Source organism: Citrus clementina, unplaced genomic scaffold (assembly GCF_000493195.1).
Source record: "Citrus clementina cultivar Clemenules unplaced genomic scaffold, Citrus_clementina_v1.0 scaffold_1, whole genome shotgun sequence".
Lineage (NCBI taxonomy): Eukaryota > Viridiplantae > Streptophyta > Magnoliopsida > Sapindales > Rutaceae > Citrus > Citrus x clementina.
Window position 1 is genome coordinate 331,944 of NW_006263303.1, and position 27,788 is coordinate 359,731.

Sequence of the window (27,788 nt, forward strand, 5' to 3'; positions counted from 1 at the left end):
TATGAATATGTAGGTAATAATTGTCATGGGGTTTTGAATAAGCTAGAGAAAAAAACCCCACCGACAAACACTTGAGCATTCATTCCAGGAGCAACATAAAGAAGAATTTGAGAGATGATTGTGCGTGCGTGCGTGCGTGCGTGTGTGTATATATATATATATATATATATATATATATAGTCCTAAACTCCTAACAACTGCAAAAACGCAGAAACAATCCGAGGGCATTTATGCACTTTCAGTCGATTCCTTTGATGGTGAAGCAAATTTGGGGGAGAGAAATTCAAAGAGAACCAAGGGTAATTATGTAATATCGGCCTGAGAGAGGACAATGATAAATTGATAAATGATAATTGATCTGAGGAGTACGACGGGACGAAAATGAAACTGTGTAATAATTAATACACGTATATTATCGCGTATAATTATAATTATACAGATAAAAAAAAAGTACTTAATTTATCGATACCCGCCCGGTAATAAATTACGTATTCCCAGAACTACATTGTTAGTGTATGTCTCTCACTCACTCTCTCTCCGAGATTGAGCATTTTCCGCTTTCCAGCGAGCACTATTGGCCGTTAATATTATCTTAGTTCTCTCTTCATCCTCTGATTATATTGTTATTGCATCCCTAATTTCTCACTCTCCTCGTTAATTAGATTTACAGAAACAGAGAAACTCCTCGCTCGCCGATTTCTTAATCGCGTACTTACCCTATCAGCTGCTTCCGATCACAGGTACTATAAATCTCTTGATCGAATCTCCGCCGTCAATTGATATTTTAGAAACTCTATTCCGGATTGCACACGGCTTTATAAGATTTGTGACTCGTGCTTTTAGCATTTCTGAGCTTTGCTTGTTTTTTACTTGTATTTTATCTTTTTAATGTGACGTCAGCGGAAATTCCGCTTTAAATTCATTTTGTTAAAATAAAATATATATATATATGTATATTAGCTTCGAATTATCTATATTATATAATGATTGTATATTTGTTAATCGATTGGTATTGAAATGCTATTTGATTGGAGTATTAGTTCAGATTGACCGTAGAGTTTTGATTTTTGAAACCCGGAGAACTAGTGTCATCTATTTGGGTTAGAGTCTACAGATGTATTGAGTTCATATTTCTGTAGACTTATGACTAATGATAGCAACAGTCCAAATGAATGGTGTTAATTTGGATGCATGATGTAAATTTGTGAAGCTTGTGTATTTATAACTCTGTACTCTGGTAATCAATTTTTTTTTTTTGCCCCCACATCTTTAATGTTTCAGACTCCCAGTGTGTTGGTAGTGCTGCTTTTACTATCTCAAAGTTGAGTGGAATGTTGGTAATACTGCAACCATGGCTTGAGCAATAATGAAGACAGCTCGTGCATGGAAACTTGGCGGCATACGAGATTTTCAAATGATGGCTGGATATAGACAGCAGAGGCCACATTTAAAGAGGCCGATATGGATTATTGCCTTCGTTACATTTTTTATCATTTTTCTAACCGGAGTCTATGTTTACCCATCAGGATCAGGGAGCTTAGCTTCGTGCTATTTCTTCTCTGGTAGGGGCTGTACAATGCTTGAACAGCTGCCAGCTACTCCTACGAGGGAACTAACTGATGCAGAGAATATAGCTCAGGTTGTGTTTAAGGAAATTTTGAATAAACCACCCGTTCGCTCAAAGAATCCAAAAGTAGCTTTCATGTTTTTGACTCCTGGGAATTTACCTTTTGAGAACCTGTGGGAAAAGTTCTTTCATGTAAGTGCTCAGTTTCTTTTTTATTGTTTTCTTTTCATATCTTTCTTTTGCATTCCTTATATATTTATATGAACTTATGATTTTTGATGGTGGCTTCTTATTCCAGCTAGACATGTCTTTGAGTCTACATCTAGTTTGTGCAGGGATATCTAGATTATTAGAAAATATTTGATCTTATTTTCCTCGAGTTCAAATTTCTATGTTCAGCTCCTGCTATATTGATGTGTGGGGTAGTAACATTTTTCTTGACGTCAGCAAGTCCAGATCTGTAATGCTGATTGTTATTACTTTTTGATGCCTCTAGAATGTGCCTCCGTGCTATTGGTTTGATTTTGAAGATAGATAAATAGTTTACTTTAGGTCTTCATTTTTATCAAAATTTCTCATCAAAGTCATGGAGGCGTGTAAAGGTTTTGGATATCAGATGAGTTCGTGATGGTTATTAGCTTCTTATGTCTTTCGTGATAAGCTTAGGAGTCTCTATTGGATGTTGGAAAGAGTTTGATGAATTGGATGGACTTACAAGAATGTGAAGCTACAGAAGTTGAGTTAAAACATTTAGGAATAGATATAGGATTATATTTCTATTACTTTAGAAGTCACTTTCTTCATGATACAGACCCTCCGCTCTTGTGCTCCTTTTTCTTTTTTCGACAATACAAACAATGTACACTGCCTAGTCTGTTATAATAAAATGTTGTCAAATTTTGTGCCTTAAGTGGGACTGATTTGTATATTGCTAGTGCATGTGGAAACTGATTAAATCATGGATATTTTTGCAAAAGGTTTAGTTATAGTTTAGATCTCTTGTCAGTACTTCTAACTTTTTACTCACAGGATATAATGTCAATTTCCTTTCCTTCCAAATTTAGATAAACGCACTGTTATTTAGCATTGTTTATCTTGTACACGAAATGATATGGCTTACACTCTTCATACAGGGCCATGAGGACAGATTTTCTGTTTATGTACATGCATCTAGTGAAAAACCTATTCATGTGAGCCGTTATTTTGTTGGCCGAGATATCCGCAGTGAAAAGGTATGTGAAGTAACACATAGCGTTCAATTTAAATAAAAAGTTAAGTTCATTTCTTTCTAGTTTCCTAGTCATAAGCCTTTTGTATATGGATCTGTTATGACAATAGAAATGATAATAAAATATGATGAAGTAGTGCATGTTCATGCACATTGACTATAGTAGAATACCTTTTCCAACATATAAATACGCAAGTATGAATTCACCTACTTGACTTGTCAATCCTTGGAGAGCTTGGATATCACTATCTGGTATCTAGTGACAGTCTAATTTAATCGTGGGCCAGATTATGCATTCTGAAGGAGAATGCGTGACAGATCAGTGTTGATTGTTGTATGATAAATCTCAAATATGCCAAGAATTCTCAACATCACTCCCTACTGCCTATTGTTTATGTTCCTTGTAAAATGAGATTTGATAGTTGATGCCAAGTGCAAATTCCTTTCAGGTGGCTTGGGGTAGAATTTCTATGCTTGATGCTGAAAAGAGGCTGTTAGCACATGCACTTCTAGACCCTGATAACCAGCAATTTGTCCTGCTCTCTGATAGGTGATTGAGTTAGAGATATTCTTTCTTCCACATGGATCAGGAATCTGCGCATCTTCTTACATGGTTACATTTGTCTAATTCTTTTCAATTGCTTTTGCAGTTGTATTCCACTGCATAACTTTGACTATGTGTATAACTATCTGATGTACACAAATGTCAGCTATGTGGATTGGTAAGCAGCGTTCTGTAGTGAAGGGAATCTTTTTTTTTTTTTCCCTCTCTCTTTAACAAATTGATGTAGTATCAAAGCTTTATCTATATAATATGTGAAGTTGTTATTTTCATAGCTTTTTACTTCTTAATTGATTCTTTCCTTCCTCTTTCCAGTTTTGAGGATCCTGGCCCACATGGAAATGGCAGGTATTCAGAGCATATGTTGCCTGAAGTCGAAAAGAAAGATTTCAGGAAAGGTTCACAGGTACATAATTTAAAGTATATTGACTCATAGATGTAATACTTGGAACTTACTTATTGCCTTCTAAAGGTTTCATTTATATATTTGTTACTGAGATTTCTTAGGTTTTCGAATACATACAGTATCTTTGATTTGATTTCGTAGGTTTCCAGTGTGGGTGCTGGTCGAATTCATTTCTGTTTATATAATATCATCCATTTGCTAGTTCGAAACTCCTCCTCCACATGAATTACACATCATGCTTCATAGTGGGTTAAACTCTTCATGTTTTCTTGTTTGACCTTTATATCGTGAATGGATGTGGTTCTTTTTCCTCAATTTCCCTTGCTGTTTTTCATGGCAAGGAAAGCTGGGTCTGAATTTTTCTGTTGAACTGTGGAGAATCTATCATATGCTTATTACTTCTAAAGTAATAAACTGTGGCAGTTTATTGGTGTCTTCTGAGAATTATCTTACACAATCTTATTCTTAGATGGGTAAATATATATTCTATATTTTGACTGGAATATAGGTTAATTCCGCCATGCTCCCAAATCTTTCGACATTTTCCGTCGTGCACTCAATTTTGCAACTTCTTTCACCGCGCATTCAAAACTGTCAGTTTCGTTGTCACTTTTAACGGTTTCCGTCAGTTATTTGTTAAATTTAAACTTGTTAAATTACCAAAAGACCGAATCACTCTTCATTTTAGCTATTGACACTAAATCATTTTTTTGAATTTTTAATCACTGAAAAATTGTCTCCATAAAAAAATTACTAAAATATTATCTTTTGAAAGAACAAAAAATATTTTTTTCTTTTTTCTTTTTTTTCCTGAGAGGTTATTCATATGAACCATATCTGAGCTTGAATATCGTCTAACAACCCCAAGAACAAAAGCACGCTTTTAATTCCGACAAATTCCTGGAACTTTCCATCAAAGCCACGCACTGGAACACTAGGTAGGTTGTATAGAGACCTCCCTCCACACTCCGTTGACAACAAAGCTATTACCATGACCTCCACTGTTTGATCAAAGCAGCACCAAGATGGCCGCACCAACTCTTTGAAAACCCTAGTCGATTTTTACGCCACCACAAACCAACCTCATTCCCCAGTCTAAACCCAAAACTCCCACCACGTAACCCCCAACCCTCACTCGAATCGAACCAATAGCACTCAAAAAAGAAGCAAGGTAGAAAAAAAAAATTGAAAGCCATGAACAGAGATAAGAGAAAAGAAGAAAATGGGGGAAAGTTATCTTGTTAGTAAATGGGTTTCAAATTGTAGGATGATGATGCGATCTGGGAGAAGAAGAAATGAAGAAGAAGAGAGCGAAAAAGAATAAAAAAGAGAAGAAGAAACAAAGCAGAAAACACCGCCGGGGGGGGGGGGGGGGGGGGAAATTGTATCGTGATTATTAATTTTTATAACTGAATTTTCCATTTTACCCTTTAAACGTTAAAATAACACGACAGTTTTGGGTGTGCGCTTAAAGAAGTTGAAACAATTGGGTGCCCGCAGCGGAAAATGTTTAAGGATTTGGGGTAGGGCAGAATTAACCCCTGGAGTATCATCCATTCTATAGGCACAGAACTTATGTTAGCGGTATAAAACCTAATTTACGTATTATATTTTGAGTCAAGTGGCTACTTCATGGATGATTGATCACCAAGGTGAAAAACTGAAAGTTTAGTAACTTAATATTTAGTTCTATTGTTTGACATGTTGCCTTCCTGGAACAAGAAGTCTCTGGGGCTGTGTAATGTGTATATAGGGATGAATCTGCAGTAGATCCCTAGGATCAGGTGTTCTACCATGTAATGGCAACCTATATTTAGATATTAGAGGTCTAACCGGTGAAGCATATAATTGCGATATCTAGTTGTGAATGAACAAACCATTTATCATGTGTGTGTTAGTGTGTGTATTTATTTATATTTATGTTGTTTTTATTTGCTTTGTACCTCAGTGGTTTACCTTGAAGCGGCAACATGCTATGATAATTATGGCAGACAGTCTTTACTACACAAAATTTAAGCATTACTGCAAGGTAATCATGATTTCTTTTGGTATTCTGGTGTTGGTAGCGTACATTGTTGAGATGTTGAGAATCTTCTTCTGTTTGTGTTTGTGTATATTGTCAATTCTCCGGCTTATTCTCTAATGAAAGAATAAAAGAGAAACAAATTACATTACTTATCTCTATTGAATTACTTGGAGCCTTCTGCTCCTGGTGAAATCTGCATTGATTTCATACATATAGTCTATCTGCTGTCAAAGTTTCATGTTGGTAGGAAGTATGAATGCTGTAAATTTGGTTTCAAACACAAGCATCTTGATTTTAGTCAGTTTTATTTTTTCAGCCAAATATGGAAGGGCGCAACTGCTATGCCGATGAGCACTACCTGCCAACCCTTTTTCACGTCGGTACATCATATTCTGTTCAGTTATTTAGACTGAAAACTACGCAAGTCTTGCCATTTCTTTGTTACGAACTATTTGTTTTATTTAGATGATTGATCCAGCTGGAATTGCAAATTGGTCTGTCACACATGCCGATTGGTCTGAAGGAAAGTGGCATCCAAAAGCGTATAGGGCACAAGATATTTCCTCTGAGTTCCTTAAGAGTCTTGCAGTATGTAACATATATCTTATTCCTTAATTGTCCTACTAGCATTAGACACTTTTGCATATGATGATTGTTGTTCATTGCAGGCCATTGATGAAACCTTCCACATTACTAGTGATGAACAGGTACAAACTTCTTTCATTGCATCTGAAAAAATTTTCTGTTTCAAAGGAAAATATCTAACATATCATTATATTCATTTGCTGCTGCAGAAAAAAGTGACAATCATGCCTTGCATGTGGAATGGAATGAAAAGACCTTGCTACTTATTTGCAAGAAAGTTTAACCCTGAAGCTCTTGATAAATTGGTGTTCCTATTCGTCAATTACACTACAGTTTAATCATTTTTCGACCTTGATGAATGGTGATGACTTTTGAGCTGGCGTCAATATGAATGCCGTACAATTCCTCCTTTAGTTCTCGTATATATACTTTTACAATGTAAAACGGCCAAATTATAGATTTTTGGGTGTTTCATTGGATAGGTTTTTCTGAGCACAAGCAACTCTTAGCTGTTGGGGACACGCTCGACTTGGGGCAGTTAGGGAAGCTTTTCAGCTTATTTCTTATGGCTTGCTGCTTCCTCATAGATTCCTCAATTTTTCCCTTCATATTTTAGGGCATTTTTGTACTCGAAGTTGATATCAAAAGACTTGGATATTTATTATATAAACTAATGCGTTTTCGTTTTTTGATTTTTTGTACCTAGGATAATTGTCAAACCGGAATAATTTTTTTATTATACATCTAAATTAAGATACAAGTGTAAGAATAAATGGGCCTTGTAAAATACGGCAGTTGTATATAAGGTCGTTTAGCTCCACAATAATTCCAAGTGTTAAAAGTAGGATTACAATTTGAGTTATATGTTTTGTGTTTTCTCTGTCGTATCAAATTTTTGGGAGGATTTAGACCCGATCTATTTTATTAATTGTGGAATGTGAGATTGAATTGATAAAGGGTCCGATTAAGATGGATGAGCTCTACAGTGGGGGTATTAATGATTATTTATTATTATTATGAGTATGGATCATACATATAAATTTATATTTATATTTATTATTATGATCTGATTATGATTTAACTAACATGCACAATTATTATCGGTGATTCACCCTAGAGTTGATTCAACTTAATGTCTGCCTTTGATGAAATTGTACAGAATGTTTAATAAATTGGATGAGCCACTTCGGCCTTGGCCGAAGTGGTCTTGTGAGGGCAGCGGAGTATTGTGGGGTTAAATGTTCTTCATATTTAAAAATTTTTTTTTCTTGTCAAATATGAGTGGAGTATGGACATCTTTTTTTTGTGAGGGATTATTTATTTGGGCATGTATTTCATAGAATTTAATATAATAATGTAAGTCTCAATTATGTATATCTGATTATAAATATTAGTGTAATATCTCTGCTACAATAATAATTGTTATAAATATTTGTGTAATACAATAATATGATGATTAATTAGTATTAAAAAAAAATAAATTGGATGAGAGTCTTGCTTTTTGCGGAAAATACTCAAAGTAGTACTTGTTATTTACTGCCCAATTCAGACATTTAAAACTTTTGACTGAAAGGGGGCGACAAAGTAGAGGTGTGACTTGTGAGGGGTCTTGACTACAACTTGACAGTCAGAGGTGCCACTCCCAGAGCAGGCTGATACAGCTGTTCTGATGTGGCAGTATTTCTTCCTCTGCCACACCAAGACGGCCACGATCACATTCATCCTTTAAACAATAAACCATAAATCGATCCAGACCGTCCGTTCAAATATCATCCAATAGAAAATAGAGCGCGGGAAAATTAGAGAAAAAAATGTCTACGAACCCAAACCGTTGCGTATGGGTATATAAAGTGGCTACAAATTAGAGAAGTGACAAAATCACGACGCACGCTTGTTTCGTGCGTGCGAGTTGTAGGAGAAAAAGAAAAAAAAAAAAAAGGTCAAGTTGCCCTTGCTCTGTTGGTTTGCTTTTGCTCAATGGCGCCCAGGAAGAGAAAAGCGGAGGGAGTCGAAGGGGCTGCTGTGAAGCGAGTTGCGGAAACGACGCTGACGAGGGTGACTCGGAGCGTGACTCGGCGAGTCAACTCGAACTTGGCCGATTCGTCTGTTGAGTTAGCCAAGGCCGAGTTACCGACGAAGAACAAGAAAGCGAAAGCCACTGGAAAGAAGAATAAGAAGAAGAAGAAGGAAGATGTGAAAGCTGAGGAGGAGATTGAGGCTGAGAAAGTGAAAGTTCAAGAGGACGTTGTTGAGCCTGAGACAGAGGAAGCTGAAGAGGAAGTGGAGCCTGATAAAGAAGAAGCTGCGGGTGACGCATTTGATGGAGACGAGTCCAAGGAAAGAACCGTTGTGATTGAGCACTGGTAATTCTTTTATTATTATTATTATTATTATTGTTAGGTCTGGTTGGCTGCCGTGGAAGTGGAGTAGAAAGAAAGGTTTTGTTTGTGTTATTCGTTCCTTTGATATAAAAATTAAGGCATAGTAAATGTTCATGTGTTAATTTTCTGTTTTGTTGCCTAGAAAATGAAACAAAAGAGCATATTTGAGTATCTGTGGTTTTAGATTAATAATCTGGACTCCTGTTGGTTGTAGTTTTTTGAGTCTCTGTTACGCATCGGGATTCAATAGTTGTTTGTATATTAATTGTCTTATACTTCTGTTTCGTTGCTATAATAGAAGACATGAGTTTTTAGGGCTTCTAATCCGCAAGAAAACGAGACTCAATATTTTTCTGTGTAATGCTCTTGAGAATATTGTTGTTTACAGGGTATAGTTGTTGACAATGTACAATAATGATGTTTGGTGTTAAAAATTTGTCAAATCATCATAGATTTTCTGTATAGCTACTTTTAAGAAATTGTCATGGTGTTGTACATAGTCTTCTGGGTGCTGTTTGATCTTTTGTGTCATGAAATGTTGTTCTTAACTGTGATAATTATTTTTTCTTAAGTAATTTTTTGTTGAATTTAGCAAACAATGCAATTCATTCAAGACAAGGGCTAATCATGTGAAGGATGGTCTGGAGAAAGGTGTTCCAGGGATCAACGTTCTACTAAATCCTGAAAAGGTACATAAGTTCTTACACCTTATTGGCAATGGGGCACTCAGGAAGTGACAAGTTATTTTTTGTGCTTCCTTTAATTTTTCCTTTTCTCAAGGGAGAAGTAGCTGAGTTATTTTCTGGTCTAGTTACTACTTCAACAAACAGATTGTTTAGATGTTTTTATTTTTATTTATATATTTATTTTTAGGATTTTAAAAAAACAGTGATGGTTGTTTCATTAATATGCTTTATTTTGGGGTTCTGTTGGCAAGTTCCGAGATTTAAAAGTTATGTGTTACAATATTGTGTCTCATGGATCAGGCAAATTTAGCATTTTTTCTTTTTGGGCCCTCTGGAGCTTTTTTGTCATAAGGAAAATATAATTACCACACTTATTTGATCTCTCACTAATATTAAAGGAATATCATTTTGTCCCATAACACAAACACAACTTCATCAGAACAATTTTCATTGAGAAATTAATTGGGTTCAATTGTTGCCAATTTCCCAGAAAAATATTGAAACTCTTTTGACCTTGGGAGTTTCCTCTAATATTAGTTTTGGGAACCTCAAACTGTACCCCACCAAGGCCCTACCCTACATACTGACTCTGCATCATCGTAGGGATATCGTCTTCTGGAATAGAATTGAGAGGAATCCTGTCGTTAATATTTGCCTACAAACTACTGACCGAATTTACCTGGAGATTTTGCTTAATATTATTCTGAGAGTTTCAGACTGCACCTTCAAGGATTTTGGCAATGATTTGTAGCAAAATAGTTAAATGCTCTAGATGATTGTTAATAACTTGAAATTGATTGTGAATTGAGGAACAGGGTTATAGGCTGTCCAAGTGAGTCAGAAAACACAAGTTAGGGCATTCCAAGTCTCTTTAACATGGCTATTTAAGTGATTCAACACAAGTTAGGGAGTATTTTCTTTAACACACGTTTGGAAAGTCTTTTATTCTTCTTTGCATTGTACTATATTAAGATGTTTACTTGTTTTATCCAAATATATTTTAAGAATGTTGAGATATTTCTGATTTCTTCTTTCAACAGCCAAGAAGGGGATGCTTTGAGATACGCAAGGATGGTGGCGAGAAGTTTATCAGTCTTCTGGTGAAAACTTCTACCAACATTATCTATATTTTGTTTTATTTGCTTGCATGCTGCCCTTCTCTAGGGTTCTTGTCCCTTGCTAATTTTGATTTTGCGTATTAACCTTTGCAATGCATAGCACTTGTCATGCACATAAATTTCTTGTACCTTCAATATTATTAGTAAATCATACTAGGTGTAATCTGAAACTCAATATAGGCCACTCCATAAGATTTAAAATGTCAGTTATTTCACCAACTTCCGACCTCTGGTTGTCATATGAGTTGGCTTATTTCCACTTCTTCACTTTGCAGGACATGAAACGACCATTCAAACCCATGAAGGATCTTGACATGGACGAAGTCGTTTCTGACATAGTCGCCAAGTTGAAATGAAGAGCCGAGCCGTTCATCAGTATGTTGGCAATTGCACTAGCACTGCCCCTTTTGTATTACTTGAAGTTTCCTAGTTATTTTGGCTAGCAGTGGATACTTAATGCTAGTTTAATTGATCAAAGATGCAGTTTGATTGTTTTTTTTTTTTTCCTTTGAAACTGGTTTGATTGTTTTGTTTTGATACTGCTAAAATGAGTCACCTGACACAGATGAAAGCTCTTGGGATATTGTACGTTGACTGGCCCTAATGATGAGTCAACGCCCACAGATTTTACGTTGCTTGAGTAACTGATCTTTTATATATAAAGTAAGCCTAGGTTGATATGAGATTATGGCTCTCTCTGGTACAGTTTTTTCAAATAAAACTTATTTAAATAGAACTTTTGTTAGTATAACTTTTATATAAAAAATTTAGTTGTCTGGTTGTCAATAAAAAATTTTAATAAAAATTTATGAAATTACTTTAATAGATAAATTTTTTAAAATTATATTATGAAAAGAATAAAATTAAATTGTTAAGTAAATAGATGATATTTTTAATATTTTAATATTAAAAAAAAAATTCAATCTTTATTCTTAAAAGTCTAAAATTTGAGTTTTTTATTAGTAAGGGTAAAATAGTTTATTTAAGGTTTAAAAGTTCTATTAGAAAAACAATCAAATAATAATAAAAATTATGATAAAAGTTTATAAAATTAAATAAACACTTATAACTATTAAATAAAATAAAGGATTTCATACTAAATAATCATTATGTATATTCGTTTTTCCCCTTGAATTGAAAGGTCAAGCTCAATTCTCACATTGGATGAGGCAATCTCGCATTGTCTGGCCATCGAACAGGTCTATCTTAGAAAACCGGGTGAGTTTAATTGGGAACGTTGATAGGAAATGGGAAGCAAAAAACGGAACTGAGGCCCCAACTTACATATAGTTAAATTATATGCGTCTTTGATTGTAATTTTTTCATGTTATCAAAGGCTGAAAACCCAATAGTGTAAAAAATTACGCAAGTAATAATAATAATAATGTGAGGAATCTTTACGTAGGAAAAAATAAAAAATAAAAATGGTCAGACAAACAGAATCACAGGGTTCTGCTTTGCATGTCCTGCTTCTTTTGTGAAAAATCGTTGATTCTGTCGCAGTCAGTGTCAGATGAATGCCATTGCCGTGAAACCTGCAAGAGCGACACCTGAAGCGAGGTAGAGGCGTGAAGCACTGGAAGGAGCAGGGGCTTCAGCCTCATCCTTGGGTTCTGGAGGGGATTGGGCGGGTGCCTCAACAGGTTCAGGGGCGGGTGCCTCGATGGGTGCCTCGATTGGCGAATCAGATGGGGCAAACTCGTCGTCATCCCCTTCAGCTACCGGTGCGGATGCATTGCTCTTCTTACGAGACGCCTTGGGAGGCATAGCAGGTGGTGGTGTGTACGGTGGTGGCGGCGGCGGCAGAATCACATCACCAAGACCAGGAGCCACAATGGGCTGACTCACTTGTAGAACGGAAATATTAAATGGCTGAGAGAAGACGGATTTGACAAACTTAGCGACAGGTGGCGAATTCTTCACTGAAGAGCCAAAAACGAATTGCTCTCCAGGCAGACGCGTGCAGTTTATGTACCCTTGCTTGTCATTAGCATTCCCAGTTGATTGGAACATAGTGGTCCAGCTCGAGGTCTTCGGCAACTTCTTTAGCTTGTTCATATCGTAGTAGTCAAGAATGACGTGAACACTCAAAATGTTTTTGATTTCATCAACGGGCCTGTCGTTAAGACCCCCAATGGAGCTGTTATCAACGGCAAGAACGGTGATGGTTTTCCTCTTGTTAATGGCCTCATTCAGCTTCGTCTGCGAGAGAAGGTCGCTGAAGGCTAGCAAATTTGGGTGGTTAGAGAGGATCTTGATTATGTCGAAGCCATTGACGCTGACTGAGGATGACGAGAACAAGAGAACAAGAGCCGTTAATACGACGAGGGACGAAGAAGCTTTTAGCTCCATCATATCAATAATAATAATAATAAAACTTGATTAATTCTATATGATTGATATCCCTGCGTCGACGATGTAATTAATCAGTAAGCTTTTGATCACTTGATGATGAAAGCTTTGATGGGGTGAACCCTCCATTTATATTTGACAGGAACAAAGCTATTAATGGGATAATAACCGTGAACGTTGGAAATGACTGGCGTGAGTTAATTTCTCCTCCATTTTGACATTAGTTTCACTTAAGAACTACCGCGTGGCGTGGTGACTACAAGCTCCAATTTCGGATAAACCAAATAATTTCTTCTTCTTATCAGACACCCAAATCCTAATTACTTTTTTTTTTTTTTAATCTTTTAATTAGTCAACACACACGTCAGAGCACTATTATTAGGAGTTCATCGATTACACATATCCACACCATTTTTGGAAGAAACTATATTTTGAGTACTTGACTACTTGTGTATATATTTTTAAATTTTGAAATATTATAAATTTATATTACACTCCAGTGAATACGAGTATCTTTTTCTTTTTCTTTTTTTTAAAGGAAGTATTATTTTATTATTAATTAAAAAATTTAAAAGTTTTGGTAACATTTGTCTGATATATAACACATTGTCATCAATTAATTAGCATGGCACAACTCATTTCATTTAAGACTTGTTCTTAATGTTCGGTCTTACAGAAGATTTTCTTTAGGATATAAATTAAAATTTCATAAGATTTTAGTTCTTTTTTCTTTTTTTCCCTTCCTTAATCAAGTTTGGTCAGTACCTTTTTCCTATACCTAAAAGATGGAGATCTGAATCTCCTTAATGTGGAAATTTATTTTTCTGTCATTTCCGGTTGTGGGAAAAAAGAAAATCCTGTGTTTGACTACAGGTTATCTAAGTTTATCCAGCCAATACTTCTCTATCTTGTTATTAGTTCATAATTACTGAACAAAATCTTCTAATTACGAAGGACAAAAATCACTTGTAATTAATTAATTAGTCAATCTAGAAAATTTACACGGATGATGTGATCATATGATACAATCTAAGTGACAAAATAACTACTAGCATATCTTTACTATCTATCCACAAACGGCGTTCCTGTCTGATTGACATGAAGATGGCTCTCTAAATGTTTCAGTACACTTATGGCAACATAGAAAGTGAATTTGAGTAATCCAATGGAAATAATTTGAAATTTATATAATGATCAATTACTTAAAAAATAACCAACTTATCTTATTCTTCATTTATTAAAAGTGTTATCTATTCGATATTATTACACACATTAGATCATCAAAATCATTTTTACATAATCCATTTTTTGCTCTTATAAACCCCATAACAAATAATAAAAGTGATGTCATAATAAAATGAAACTAAGAAATTACAGGAATAAAATTTAATCATAGATAAATAATAATGTATATGTAGCCTAAAATCTCTAAAAAAAAATTAAGAAAGCTCAAAATAGGAGAGTATCTTTATCCAATGTTTATGCTTTAAACTACAAAACTCAACCCCTAATTCAGCCTACGGCAAACTAGCTAAGTCCCCATTTTTCTTATCACCACCATCCCTACTACTACCCGTCGGTTCTAGTGCAATGCTCTTATCATTTCTACTATCGTTCTTTAGAATACAATCCTTAGAGTTCATATTAGATTATAAGAAAATCTTAATTCATGCGAAGAGCAGAAATGAGAAATACATTGAATGATTTGCAAGCGATATATTATACACAACACATTAACGGCCATTAATTATGGAAATAATCCAACAGGATATGTCCTTGTATTTTTAAAGTTTTTCTTTACAAAATACTTTACTCATTACTGTTATATAGGTATGGTTGATTGATTTGCTATTTGATAGTGCAAGGGGTCCGAAATTTTGAACCCCTGCTAAAATGGGAGACTATAAATACATATTCTAAATTAATTAATTTAGTTTAAAAAATCATTTTAATATTTGAAGTAATAGAGCAAAACTCTTATCTTGAGACCTCAACTTAATCCTCAAACTTGAAACAGCCTATGTGGGTGCCAGTTAATAAGTAAATCTCTTAAAGTACAAGCATACGCTCACATTGGCGGGATGAAATCAGGCTTTTATCATGCTATAATGAAAAACAAAATTTTTGAAAAGATCATCGAGATTTTACCAAGAAAAAAAATATTTTAATGAAGATATTTAAGTCTCGGCCAAGCAAGGAAATTTATTTTGAAAAAGTACTGCGATTGAAGAGGGGGGGAAGCAACAAAAGGCCCAAATGCCAAAAATAAAACCAGCTAAACAGGCAGCCACAACAAAGGAGACACCTATCAGAATCTATAATTAGAAAAGCCCTAAGGATCCATAAACAAAACTTCTTCAATTGGAGCGGGAAGAACAAACAGTTCATCGAGCTGTTATATCTAACCCGTCAAAATTTATCCCTAAAACTAAAAGGGTTTAATCCACAATGGCAGTTAATATTTTTTATATTCGAACGCATGCAAGGCACCTAGCAGAAGTAAAAATTCAGTATTTTTAGGTACTTACACTACTTTACAGTATATGTAATACCCTAGCTAACACTTTCTCTAGAAATGCACACATATAGGACTGGATTGAGTTTCAACTTTGTGGAAGTAATCGAAGAACTGAAAAATCCCAGTGAAAATGCCCTTGTGTAATTTGTGGTCTGTAATTTGTGTATTGAAAGTTTAAAGTACATTTGAAAGGTGTGATATAAGGTGAATTTAAACACTTTACAAGAAAAATGGCAGTGTTTCAACAAGCTTTAATGAGTTAAATGAAGTCACATATGAGGTATGTGGTTAACTTAAACTAGAAATGGCGTCCAATCGTGCATTGTGTTCGTAATGAATTTTAGTTACTCACGTGGTTTGTACGCGATAGCTTAAGTGATTTCAAGTTCATTATAATGGTCTTGGACACATGTCTTTCAGCTATACATTCTGGATTTCTAAAACAGTTATAATATTGTTATATATGTGGTGTTTCTAGCCGGTCCTCAAGGGAATTTTAGAGAGTTATAGTGTGAGATATGTGAGAAATAATGTTAAATCTTGTGTTCTGTAACCTCAGCTACTCGTTCTTGCAATCTCTTTATCGAATTAATCTCTAAAGCTAGCTTTGATAGTTTCACCCATGGATTTAGGTCTACAAAAGACAGAATTACGTAATCTTGTGTATTCTCTGTGACGAATCTTGTAATTTAGTTTCAATTCATTCTTGTTAAGTCATTAAGTGTCTGTCACAATTTCTTAAAGGCATCAGATCAATTTGGTTCATCTTTTTGTGTGTGCAACTTGATTTGATCTTGTGAATTATTTTAGGTAAGGAACTGATCCTCTGAATATTCAAGAAATTGTATCAAATCAGGGTTGTTAATCAAGATCTAAGTATGGCATCACAAAAGGTAGATCTAGAGAAATTCAATGGAAAAATGATTTTCATATGTGGAAAGTAAAAATGGAATTGCTGCTAGTTACTCAAGATCTAGAGATGGACTTCAACTAACAATCAAAAGGAAAGGGAAGGAAAGGATATCTCTTCATCTAAGACTCCAAAACAGATGGATGAGATTGACAAAAATGCAAAAAGCACAATAATACTAAGTCTTGTAAATTTTGTGATTAGCAAAGTGGTAAAGGAAACAACAATTCCTGACTTGTGGGAGAGGCTAAAAAACTTGTACATGAAAAAAATCTCTTGCAATTACGCTCTATATGAATTACAAAAAAAAAAAAAAATCACCATGAAAATGGTTGAAGACTCATCATTAGATCAGCATATTGATTAATTCAATAAAGTATGTGACAGTCTAGCCATGATTGATGAAACATTAGATGATGAAGGAAAAGTTTATTATTGGTCACCTTTTTTCTTGAGTCTTATAAAAATTTTGTTGATGCTTTTATGTATGAGAGATAAACTCAAGTCAACTCTTAATACAAGAGACTTGCAAGAAAGACAAGAAAATCTTAAAACTCGTATTGTTAAAGGGCTAACTGCAAGAGAGAGATATGACAGGAAAGAAAAAAAGAAAAAGAAGCAAAGAAAATTCAAGAACAAGAACAAAGCATTGAATTATTTTCAATGCCATAAAAAAGGCCATTTTAAGAGAGATTTTCTAGAAAGGAAGAATAAACAAAGAGAACAAATGGGTCAAAGTGGTGATGTAGCCATTGTCGAAGAAAAGGCCTATAAATCAGTTAGTGTGTTAGTTGCTTCAAAAGTCAACTAAGAAGGTAAATCGGTATTAGATTCTAGCTGCTTTTTCAAATGTCCCTTTTTAAAGATCATTTCACTGAAATCAAGAATATGATAGTAGTTGAGTAATGATAGGGAACGGTGAAATATGTAAAGTTGTTGATATAGGAAATTTGAAACTTAAAATGCATGATGGATCTATTTTTAAAATGAAAGAGTAAGACATGTTACTAATCTTAAAAAGAATTGGAATGATGGATTAGATTGAGTGCATTGTTAAGGTTCAAAATGATGTATTAAGTACAATCAAGGATCCATAGTCATGTTAAAGAGAACAAGGAAAATTTGGCTTTGATCTTAGAAGGTACCATTGCCACAGGGAAGGTATCAATGTCATCTAGCTCTAATGTTGATAAAATTAGCCTGGATTATATACATTTTAACTTTTGAAGGTCTTGCACAAAAAATATCTCTAAGTAGAGCAAGATAGTTTTTTTGTCATTGATGATTACCTTAAAAAAGTCAAATATGTGATTAAGCAGAAAGATCAGTTTTTTGAGAAACTAAAAAAATGGAAGATGTTGGTTGAAAACCAAACAAACAATAAGGTTAAGAACCTGAGAGCAGTTAATGGGCTGGAGTTATGTAATCAAATGTTTGATGGTTTTGTACTGTTGAGGGTATACCTAAACACAAGACAGTGAGGTCAACTCCTCAATAAAATGGCCTTGCAGAGGGAATGGGAAAAACACTCATGGAGTTATGTGATCAGATGTTTGATGGTTTTGTGCTGCTGAGGGTATACCTAGACACAAGACAATGAGGTCAACTCCTTAATAAAAAGGCCTTGCAAAAAGAATGAGAAAAACACTCATGGATGAAATAAGGTGTATGCTAGTTCAAGCCAAGCTGCCAATGAATTTTTGGATTGAAACACTCTATACAACATGTTATTTAGTTAACTTAAGTCCTTTTACTGCCATTGAATTTAAAACACCACTTGGGATATGCTCTGAAAAACCAACAAGCTATGAGAACCTTAAGGCATTGGGTTGTCAAGCTTATGCTCACATAAGTAAAGGCAAGTTCGATCCAAGAGCTTTCAAAGGTGTTCTCATTGGCTATCCTGATGGTGTGAAAGGATATAAACTTTGGTGTGTTGATTTCTCTCCACTAAAGTGCATAGTTAGTAGAGCTATTGTGTTTAATAAAGAATAAATGGTAGACAAATTTCATAAAAATGAAAGCCAGCAACTAGCTCAAACATCTAGGGTTTTATTTGAGGTGGAGTCATTTGCTCTAAACAACTGAAATGAGACTGTAAAATCAAATGAGTCTTCTGATGATTTAGATAAAAAAAAAAAAATCTCAAGATGAAGTTTCAGCTTTACATCAGTGTCATGATTATCAATTAACTAGAGATAGGTAGAAAAAGACAGGTTAAAGAAAGTATGGATATGCTGACTTGATTTATTTGCTTTATATTTTGCTCATGAAATTAATTATGAAGAATCTAAAAGCTTTATATAAGCTTTCAATTGGTTAAAAGGCCTGAAAATAATAGGATTGTGGGCTGTAAATAAATATATAGAGTTAGAGAAGGTCTCACTGCAACTATATAGCTTAGGAGTTAGGAAGCTATATAGCTTAAAGGATTGTTAGCTAAGCTTGGCTTTGAACAAAAGGCTATTGTAATCTCTTGTGACAGTTCAAGTGTATTGCATCTCTATAAAAGTCCACAACATCATGAAAAGATTAAGCATATTGATATAAAACTTCACTTAATAAGAAATGAGGTCTTAAAGAGGGGTTATCAAAGTGGTTGACGTTCAAAATGATAATAACCCTTCTGATATGCTGACTAAGGTGGTTTCATTAGCTAAGTTCAAAAAGTGCTTAGACTTAGCTAGGATACGCAATTTTTTATTTGCATGAGGTGGTGAACAGGTCAGTGCAGGATGTTTGATTCAAGGTGGAGAATTGTTGGTATAAGGTGAATTCAAGTACTTTACATGCAAAACAGTAGCATTTTAACAAGTCGTGTGTGAGGGATGTGGTCACTTAAACTTGAAATGGCGCCCAAGCTTAAGTTTTATTCATAACGAATTTAAGTTGCCAACATGGTTTGGCGCGTAAATCTTAAGTGATTTAAAGTTGGTTATAACGGTCTTAGACACGTGTCTTTCAGCTGTACATTCTGCGTTAATACAGCTGTTATGCTACTAATATATATGTTATTTCCACCTTGTTCTCGAGAGTATTCTAGAGAGTTATAGTGTGAGATTTGTGAAGAGAAGGTTAAATCTTGTGCTCTATAATCTCAGCTACATGTTCTCGTAATCTCTTCATTCGAATCAATCGATAAAGCTAGCTCTGATGTTTTCAGCTGTGGACGTAGTTCTTACAAATGACTAAACCACGTAATCTTGTATGTCATCTGTGATTAATCTTGCAATTCAGTTTGAATTCATTCTTGTTTAGCCATTCAGAGTCTGTCACAATTTCCTAGAGCTATTGGATCAATCTGGATCATCTCTCTGTGTGTGTGTGTGTACAACTTTGATTTGATCTTGCGAAAGATCTTGAGTAAAGAACCAATCATGTGAAGATTCAAGAAAACAAAAAGGATATTTAAGTTATCAATAAAATTATTAAGTTAGTTATAAGGAATAGATCCTTTTTTCTTTTGTAATTGATCTTATAGAAATTATTCTTAGAGTGAAAGGGAATATGGCATCAGCATGCATGAAATTTTGCTAAAATTTAAAAAAGAAAGCAACAGCTAGCCTGGTGTAACTAATATAATGTTTGTTTGCTTGCTTTTGCTTTTAACTTTAACTTTTGAAGTATTCCTTTAAGCCATTGAACTCCACTGGCTACTCCTTTCTTACTAATACAGGTTATACCTGGCCAATACCTCCAAATTAACTTTTGTATTATTCTCTCGATCTTTCCTTTACGTGACTAATACGTTACCGAGTACATATGCTGCCAGCTACTCATAAAATTCCTTTGTATTCCTCTTTATAATTAATATATCTCCTATTAAGTTTACTTTGTTTAAATAATTATTGTCATAAACTACTTTAATTATTATGGTACATATACCTTACGAAAGGACCAATAGATCTAAGTAATTAAACTCATCTCTCTTTGTGTGCACATAAACTGAAATCATAAGAAATTAAGAATTAAAGAAAGTAAGCACTATTAAATATATGTAATGGATCTTCGCGTGCTGGTTAACATTAAGGAAACAATCCCCGACAATCAGCCACAAGTCAATCTCAAAATCAATTCCATGATCGTCCAACGTCATTAATCAAGGCCGCATGATCCTCCATTACTATCTCTTTTAATGCCCATTTATGATCGTGACATCCTTGATCTTTTTCCTTTACTTTCTTGCCACGTATAGATTATTAATCCTTCCTATATGAGATACAGAACCTACATTTCTATCCAAATAATTAAATATTTATAATAATATAACGATGGAGTTGGGATACAAAATTTAACTAATAAGATATAAAATAGTAAATTGTCAGTTGTCAGGTATCAAGTAATTACGTATTCATTGCACTTCCAAAATTAGTGATTTATATATACGTGAAAATACAAAACTTTGTGAATTTAATATTGTTATTGAATCTCTGTTTGGTTAATCGACACTTCCTCTTCTTAATTCTAAAGTGAAGGATTCAAGTTTCTCATTGATTATAAGAATTTATTTAATATTAAAAAAAATTACATGATGAAAAGAACACTTCCACCAATATTCAAAATTTTGAGCACAGTCGTTTGGAGTTAATATATCGTATATATCAACAATGATATATATGTTCTATTTTTTCTTTTAATTAAGAAATTAAGTTTTATGTTCCATCAAGATTTAATAATATATATATATATATATACACTCGCATATATATCATTCCATCTCGAGCAGCAGATTAATTTGATAAGCCAAATGATGGTTTTTGAGAAGGATGAGGGTTTTGTAAAATTTGCAGCAATACTTGGAAAACTTTAGCTTGTTGAAGTGGTTAGAACGATGGGCATGATCCATTTCAACTTCAAGTGGATGAAACTTTATATCATACGATTCTGGGAGATGAAAAAGCAGTGAGCATATGATAAAGTTTGTGGAGCATGATGAAATTGCTGAACAGTCCCCACAATAAATTCCTTACGTAACTGGATAATATTAATCTGAATATAGAAAAATGATGATATAAGTGGAAGGAGATTATTGTGATATACATATACATATACATATACATACATACATACATACATATGTGTGTGTGTGTGTGACAGTCTACTAACATTATAATCATGGGTCTATCAAAATTCTTAATAAATATAATTATAAAAAATTCAAAAAATTATAGCAATACATAAGAGATTTACCTCATTCTTGTGAATAAAAGTAAAGTTATCCTTACTTAATTTATATACCAATTAATGTGTCATTAATAGAAATTCATCATTTAAATATAAATTAATAGGATTTAATAATTAAATATTACTTTAACTAATCAAATAATGTCCATTAACATTATTTATCATATCAATTGGTTTATAAATTAAGTATTCCAAATAAGTATACATAACATTAATCCTATGGATATTCAAGAGAGATTGAAGGAGAAGAAATTCATGGACGGTTTAAAAAAAAAATTGAAAAATCTTGCTGAGCTGGTTGTGTCATACGAAACCCAAACAACTGTATAAGCTGACAAGCACTTCGAATCATTGCCTTCTAACTGGATATGGGAAAACGAAATGATGAATCTAGCTGCAAACTCAGCACCTTTCATCATCACATAGATTCTTGCCGAATTCTCTCATACACAATCACCCAGTAAAGCTTTTCCAAACTGAAAGTGCCTTCAATGTGAAGGAAATGTAATGTGAAAAATAATGTGATCTTATCAAATTATTAGAGAGTCCCTGGGCTAGTTAAGTTTGCCATGAATACGCTTAAACCAATTTAGTTTGTGTAATACATTACTAAAGAGATATAAATATATATTTAAAGGACGATAACAAACAATATCCACTTGATTTAAATGAGATAGCTGTGCTTGGAACCATAAAGTCGACAAATATAATAAGCTTTTTATCCACAAACATAAAGAGGGAAGATGTGGCAGCTGGTGTCAAATCCTCAATGGACAAAAATCAGATAATCAAATAGCAAAAAAGAAAAATTGTCACCGCTTGAGATTTCCAGAATAATGGGGGGGAATGATCAGTCTGTTTCGTTTAGGACCTTGTGGCTTTCTTAAAGAGAAACATGGAGAAGCAAATGGTCGTGGCTTTGAATGCGTAAAGGCGTGCACAATGTTGCATTACCCAACACGAGGGCATGCATGCACTGTATCGAATCCGATCGCCCTTCAACTTTACGACTAAGTTTTGAATGGACCACTTAGTAAATTGTAATTATCAGTAATTAAAGCCTACGAATCAACTATAAGTTCTCTTTCTCATTTTCATTTTTGTTTTTTAGTATATAAATTGAATGCAATTTATTTCCATCTGCAACCTCGGAGCCTTTTTAATCATCTCACAAGATTTTATTACTAGCTAGTTGAAGCTCATAATGCTTCATTAATTCGAATATAAAACTTTCTATATCAATTTTATAATCATTATATTAATAGTACTATTAGTATCGATAGCCTAGATAAACCTCATTTTATTGGTCCAGCCATGACCATCATAAATTTATAACAATCAAGGCTGATAAGCCCCATCGGTCCATATAGTTGGCAGGGGACCAGTAGAAAATTCCACAGTTCCCGCAGCCCCCGCTTCCTTGGATGGAACTCTAGGTTGGGGAGTTTCATGGCTAGCCTTCATCAACATGCAAACTTTCTGTAGATATATTTTGTTTGTGATGTATGTAACGGAAATATTATGACATTTTGCATCATAAGAACGGTTTACAGATAGCATTAAATGTGAGGGTGAATTAGAGGTAGATAATATTTGGAATTTTAAAAGTAATTACAAAAAAAAAAAATAGAGCAACATGACATCTTCTAAAAAGTATTTTTGGCAAACATCTAGCGACAAGAAGTTCATGCTACTGATAGATTTGACAAGTCCGTATGAGCGATGGTCGCGACTCTTGTTGGTGGAGGACCATGAAGCCCATGTGATGCCATGTGAGCAACGTTGGTTTATAAAATTTATGCAGTAAAATGAGTAACAGGAGGGATAAATAATTTGATAACCATAGGCTATCCAAGTGGTCCTTTATTAGCGGGGGTACTTTTATCACTCCATTTCTTGAATTGACAAAGATATCATATCAAGATTTTGTGATTAAGCTTTCGTGGTTCTGAAATGATTGTTGAAAAGTCTAATCACAAATTTATTACAAAAATAAAGATCTTTTTAAAAGTCTAATCACGACTAAAATTATTAGAAAATAAAGATTCTTTTAACTTTTATTTATTGTAATTTACAATCATATTTTCAATGTAAAGATAAATAGCAACACAGTAGAATCAATTGAGTCAGTGAGTCAATATTATTTTATTGTAAGTTATATTAACTTACGGAAACCTAGAAAAGAAAATAGTTAAATCACTCATTAAATCAATTTTCTTTTTTATATTGTCATTTTAATTGTAAGATTAATTTTGGGTTTTACACATTGAGTTTATCATAGAAAGATTTTTTTTTCTAAATTAATAATGAATAATAATTAAGTCAATAAAGTAATGCGATCATCAGAATAGATTTTAAACAATGCAGATAACAACGTTTCCACCGTCGCAAATGCAGAACCTTTTTAAGGCTAAAAGAATTTGCAATAAAGAGCGTTCTAAAGCAGAACAATCACGACCAAAGTTTCATTATCTAAATGATTAGAGACCGCCACTTCGGCCTTGGCCGAAGTGGTGGGCTGCTGCTTGTGAGGGCAGCGGTTCTAGCCCCCACAAAAGCATTGTGGGGGCTAAATGTTCTTTATATCCTTCTCCCTTGCGAAATGCAAGTGGAGTATGGACATCCTCTCCTGTGAGGGGTTATTTGTATTGGGCATGTACTTCATAGAATTCATTGTAATAATGTAAGTCCCAATCATGTATATCTGATTGTAAATATCAGTGTAATACCTCTGCTACAATAAGCAGTTGTTGTAAATATCTGTGTAATGCAGTAATCTGATGATTAATCAGTCTCAAAAAAAAAAATGATTAGAGACCAAGGGTACACTCTTGAGCACAGTTAAAAAATTTATGCGTAATAAAGATAAGTCCAAAAACTTCTAAGCATTTAACAGAAAAAAGAACAAAAAAAGAGAAGTTTTTACGACCAAACGAATGACCTAAGTGGTGAATGATTAGAACCTTAAATTAAGAAATTAATGTAATAATAATTTGTAGATACAAATGTAAATAAGACTTTAATTATCATAGGAAATGATGTTTTCTTGACATTGACCAAATTAAGTAGGATTGTTAATAGAATTTTAGAATACATCAGAAATAATACAGCTAATCGATGTATGTATGATATGTGTAATTGAATTTAATATAATTATTACTTGTATTTATGGTTTTTTAAAAATTAATACACATAAATAATAACATTATTTATTTTTTATATGACTAACATGATACCTCTGATATATTCTAAATTATATATATATATAGAGAGAGAGAGAGAGAGAGAGTCATTATCTAGTGATGATATCTTCACTTAGTTAATTTCAAAATATTCTTACTACAGAATGACTATATATATACATAGGCACTCATATTTTTATGATGGTTCATTAGAGGTATATATTCCAAACGTATAATTAGTGATATCAATAGTTATACGTTATAGTATAAAATTTTCTGGCCGGCAGCCATTAATCCAAATCTCTTTATTATGAACCAGCAAAGCCAACAACAAAAGGACTAGAAGTACCTTTATTTCTTCTATAAGGTTACAACATTTCTTTCCCAATGATGAGTAACCAACAAATGCAGCTTTCAATCACCAAACCCACTGCTACACGACAAATCTTCAACACTCTCTTCACGTGGACATCTCGTGATCTAAGTGGTGCCTTTCAAAAAAATCTTTTTTTGATTGACTTTTAATTGCTAAGTGTCCCAAGGTTCCATATTCTAATTATAAAGCTAAGGAAAGCCTACACACAACATAAAGATTCTCCTAAACCCACACCCCCATCGATGGTACATGTGCCCTAAATTACACCCTAGGGGCATCCATGTACTCTTATATTTAAACCACTTAGGTCCCACAGTATCTAGATTCTCTATAAAAGCTAAACATGCCCATCATCAAAATTTCTTTATTATCCCTCGTGAGAGTATTTTCTTCTTGTTTTTATATGTCCGTTTAACACACAAACGTATATATATATATATATATACCCCTATTAGCCTCTTCCTTCACCAAGAGAACCAATCACTTTTTTCTTTCTTCAATTTCTCATTACAAAACCCGCAACTCATCATATAGTTCACCAAAAACAACAATTCTGGTGTTTGGGTATTTAACACTAATGGGGTAATTCGCCTTATCGAAAACCCTCAAGCTGAATCACAAGGCAGCAGCTCTTCGAGAAGAAAAGTTTTGGTGCACTTACCAACAGGGGAAGTTGTGTCTTCATATTCTTCACTTGAACAAATATTGACAGGCTTAGGATGGGAGAGGTACTACGGCGGTGATCCTGACCTTTTCCAATTCCACAAACATTCTTCCATTGATCTAATCTCTCTCCCTAGAGACTTCTCCAAGTTCAACTCAGTTTACATGTATGATATTGTCATTAAAAATCCCAATGTCTTCCACGTTCGGGATATGTAAACTTCATAGTCGATCTATACGATCATCTTTGCATCTACTCTCATGCATTTAAGTGTTTGCTCTCATGTGATCATTTTCTCTTTTGTGGGTTTCTCTCTCTCTCTCTCTTCTTTTTTAGGCATTATTGTAGTCGATCTATACGATCATCTCTGCGTCTACTCTCATGCATTTAAGTGTTTGCTCTCATGTGATCATTTTCTCTTTTGTGGGTTTTTTTCTCTCTCTCTCTTTCTCTTCTTTTTTAAGCATTATTGTAGTCGATCTATACGATCATCTCTGCATCTACTCTCATGCATTTAAGTGTTTGCTCTCATGTGATCATTTTCTCTTTTGTGGGTTTTTTTCTCTCTCTCTCTTTCTCTTCTTTTTTAGGCATTGTTAGGTGTGCATGCATAGTTTCTACTAGCTAGGGTTCAGATTTCTGTAGCAGGTTTCCTTGTTTACTATAAATAAAGTGGAAACTGGTGTTTGTGTTAGCTTATGTAATGTTTTGTAATTAAGTTAATGAATGTCGCATGACGTTGTTTCATTTTTATATACATGTAATAATCTAATGATGCCAGGGAACTTGGTGACGACAGTTACGTTTATCAAGATCCAATTATTATTAGTCATTATGGTGACAATCATGATTATCATGAAGCTGTTAATTATATCACTGTAGACGTCTACAAGTTCATCACTATTGAGTTCAAAATGCCCAAGATGGAAAAATAAAAATAAAGGGTAATGCGCTGAGTAACACTATCACAAGCTAATAATGATTTCAAAAAGCAGCTCTGTATGATGTAATTAATGACTAAATTTTATCCATATATTTTGCAAGACAATGACTAAAACATTGTACCACTAAATCATATATCCAATCATAACTTATGAGATGAAGAGACAAGGGCCTTTATCCAATCATGCAAGGACTTGACCAGCTTGCAGAATCTGTAAGCTACAGACTGCAGCATCAGCCGTTGGATGTGGAGTGAGAAACTAAACAATAGAAGATCGGATGGTGGGATGACGGGAGATGTTTGTTACAGAATCTGTACCAAAGGCAGGTCCCAATTTGTAATATGCACACCTGTCATTCGCTTTAAATTGATTGGGACGATTCTAATTTTCAAAATGACCACACAAAGGAAGGGAGCAAATGGTGCTTCACGTGAAGTCCATGGTGACAGCCAATAATGACAACCCAACAATGATCTGACACGTGTCCGCACGGGATGCGTCAAATCACCAATCTTTTTGGAGCTGATCAAGAGTGGGTGCTACACGTGGCTTGTACTGTACGAAGAAAGCAAAATGTAAGTCGTTTTCTTCAGCTTTCAAACACCTAAAAGAATACCTAAAGGTGTTGGCCATGTGACCGCATCGCACGACTAGTTTGCATATGAAAGCAAGAGTTGACAGAATCCAGATAATTATGTCTGCTAATTATTAGGTACGGATGGAAGCAAAATCGCAAACAAAATATACGATTTGATCTTACTAATATATATCAAATCGTAAATCTTGATTGGCGGGTGACATGTGCTAGCAATAGCTGGGTTTGAGAGAGGTCTTAGGCTCCTTTGGTGGTGGTGGTGGTACTGTGAGCAAGCTTCTAAGCCACAGCTCAGGAACATAATTAGTTGTTGTTGTAAGAGAAAGTTAACGAATGTTTAGCAGTATTAACTGCTAAGTAAAAGTTATTTGCTATTAATGTTAAACTTTATTTTCCAATAAATAACTGTGGAAGATAATTAGTTGTATTGCTTTCGTACAAATTAGGAATAAGATCCTCTCATGATTTGAGCTCTACTGAACTTTTAAAGACCTTATGACATGT

General features: G+C 34.1%; 4 protein-coding genes across 4 annotated transcripts; 3 read left to right on the forward strand and 1 right to left on the reverse strand.

The window, feature by feature from the left end:
* The first annotated feature begins 433 nt into the window (after window positions 1–433).
* LOC18053939 lies at window positions 434–7,003 on the forward strand. The gene is made up of 11 exons (XM_006450069.2): window positions 434–740; window positions 1,282–1,759; window positions 2,701–2,799; window positions 3,245–3,345; window positions 3,446–3,517; window positions 3,673–3,763; window positions 5,712–5,792; window positions 6,106–6,165; window positions 6,255–6,377; window positions 6,458–6,496; window positions 6,584–7,003. Exons 2-11 carry the CDS (start codon window positions 1,367–1,369, stop codon window positions 6,710–6,712), a joined length of 1,188 nt encoding a protein of 395 aa, XP_006450132.1. The 5' UTR covers window positions 434–740; window positions 1,282–1,366; the 3' UTR covers window positions 6,713–7,003.
* A 1,218-nt stretch (window positions 7,004–8,221) lies between these two features.
* LOC18053940 (selenoprotein H) lies at window positions 8,222–11,200 on the forward strand. Its single transcript, XM_006450072.2, has 4 exons — window positions 8,222–8,737; window positions 9,348–9,444; window positions 10,482–10,541; window positions 10,835–11,200. The coding sequence occupies exons 1-4, from the start codon at window positions 8,352–8,354 to the stop codon at window positions 10,913–10,915; spliced, it is 624 nt and encodes a 207-aa protein (XP_006450135.1). The 5' UTR covers window positions 8,222–8,351; the 3' UTR covers window positions 10,916–11,200.
* Window positions 11,201–12,068: 868 nt separating this feature from the next.
* Window positions 12,069–12,911, reverse strand: LOC18053941 (fasciclin-like arabinogalactan protein 3). Its single transcript, XM_006450073.1, has one exon. It carries the CDS (start codon window positions 12,909–12,911, stop codon window positions 12,069–12,071), a length of 843 nt encoding a protein of 280 aa, XP_006450136.1.
* Window positions 12,912–17,989: 5,078 nt separating this feature from the next.
* Window positions 17,990–25,963, forward strand: LOC18053942. The gene is made up of 2 exons (XM_024192436.1): window positions 17,990–18,301; window positions 25,616–25,963. The coding sequence occupies exons 1-2, from the start codon at window positions 17,990–17,992 to the stop codon at window positions 25,961–25,963; spliced, it is 660 nt and encodes a 219-aa protein (XP_024048204.1).
* Window positions 25,964–27,788: the final 1,825 nt, after the last annotated feature.

Bases quoted from the DNA above. Each gene is read 5' to 3' on its own strand.
- LOC18053939 (XM_006450069.2), top strand. From the start codon at position 1,367: ATGAAGACAGCTCGTGCATGGAAACTTGGCGGCATACGAGATTTTCAA. The intron at 2,800-3,244 runs GTATGTGAAGTA...AATTCCTTTCAG, and splicing joins GAGATATCCGCAGTGAAAAG to GTGGCTTGGGGTAGAATTTC. The intron at 3,764-5,711 runs GTACATAATTTA...TTTGTACCTCAG, and splicing joins ATTTCAGGAAAGGTTCACAG to TGGTTTACCTTGAAGCGGCA.
- LOC18053940 (XM_006450072.2), top strand. From the start codon at position 8,352: ATGGCGCCCAGGAAGAGAAAAGCGGAGGGAGTCGAAGGGGCTGCTGTG. The intron at 8,738-9,347 runs GTAATTCTTTTA...TGTTGAATTTAG, and splicing joins ACCGTTGTGATTGAGCACTG to CAAACAATGCAATTCATTCA. The intron at 10,542-10,834 runs GTGAAAACTTCT...TTCACTTTGCAG, and splicing joins AGAAGTTTATCAGTCTTCTG to GACATGAAACGACCATTCAA.
- LOC18053941 (XM_006450073.1), bottom strand. From the start codon at position 12,911: ATGGAGCTAAAAGCTTCTTCGTCCCTCGTCGTATTAACGGCTCTTGTT.
- LOC18053942 (XM_024192436.1), top strand. From the start codon at position 17,990: ATGGATGAAATAAGGTGTATGCTAGTTCAAGCCAAGCTGCCAATGAAT. The intron at 18,302-25,615 runs GTTAGTAGAGCT...CTCATCATATAG, and splicing joins TCTCTCCACTAAAGTGCATA to TTCACCAAAAACAACAATTC.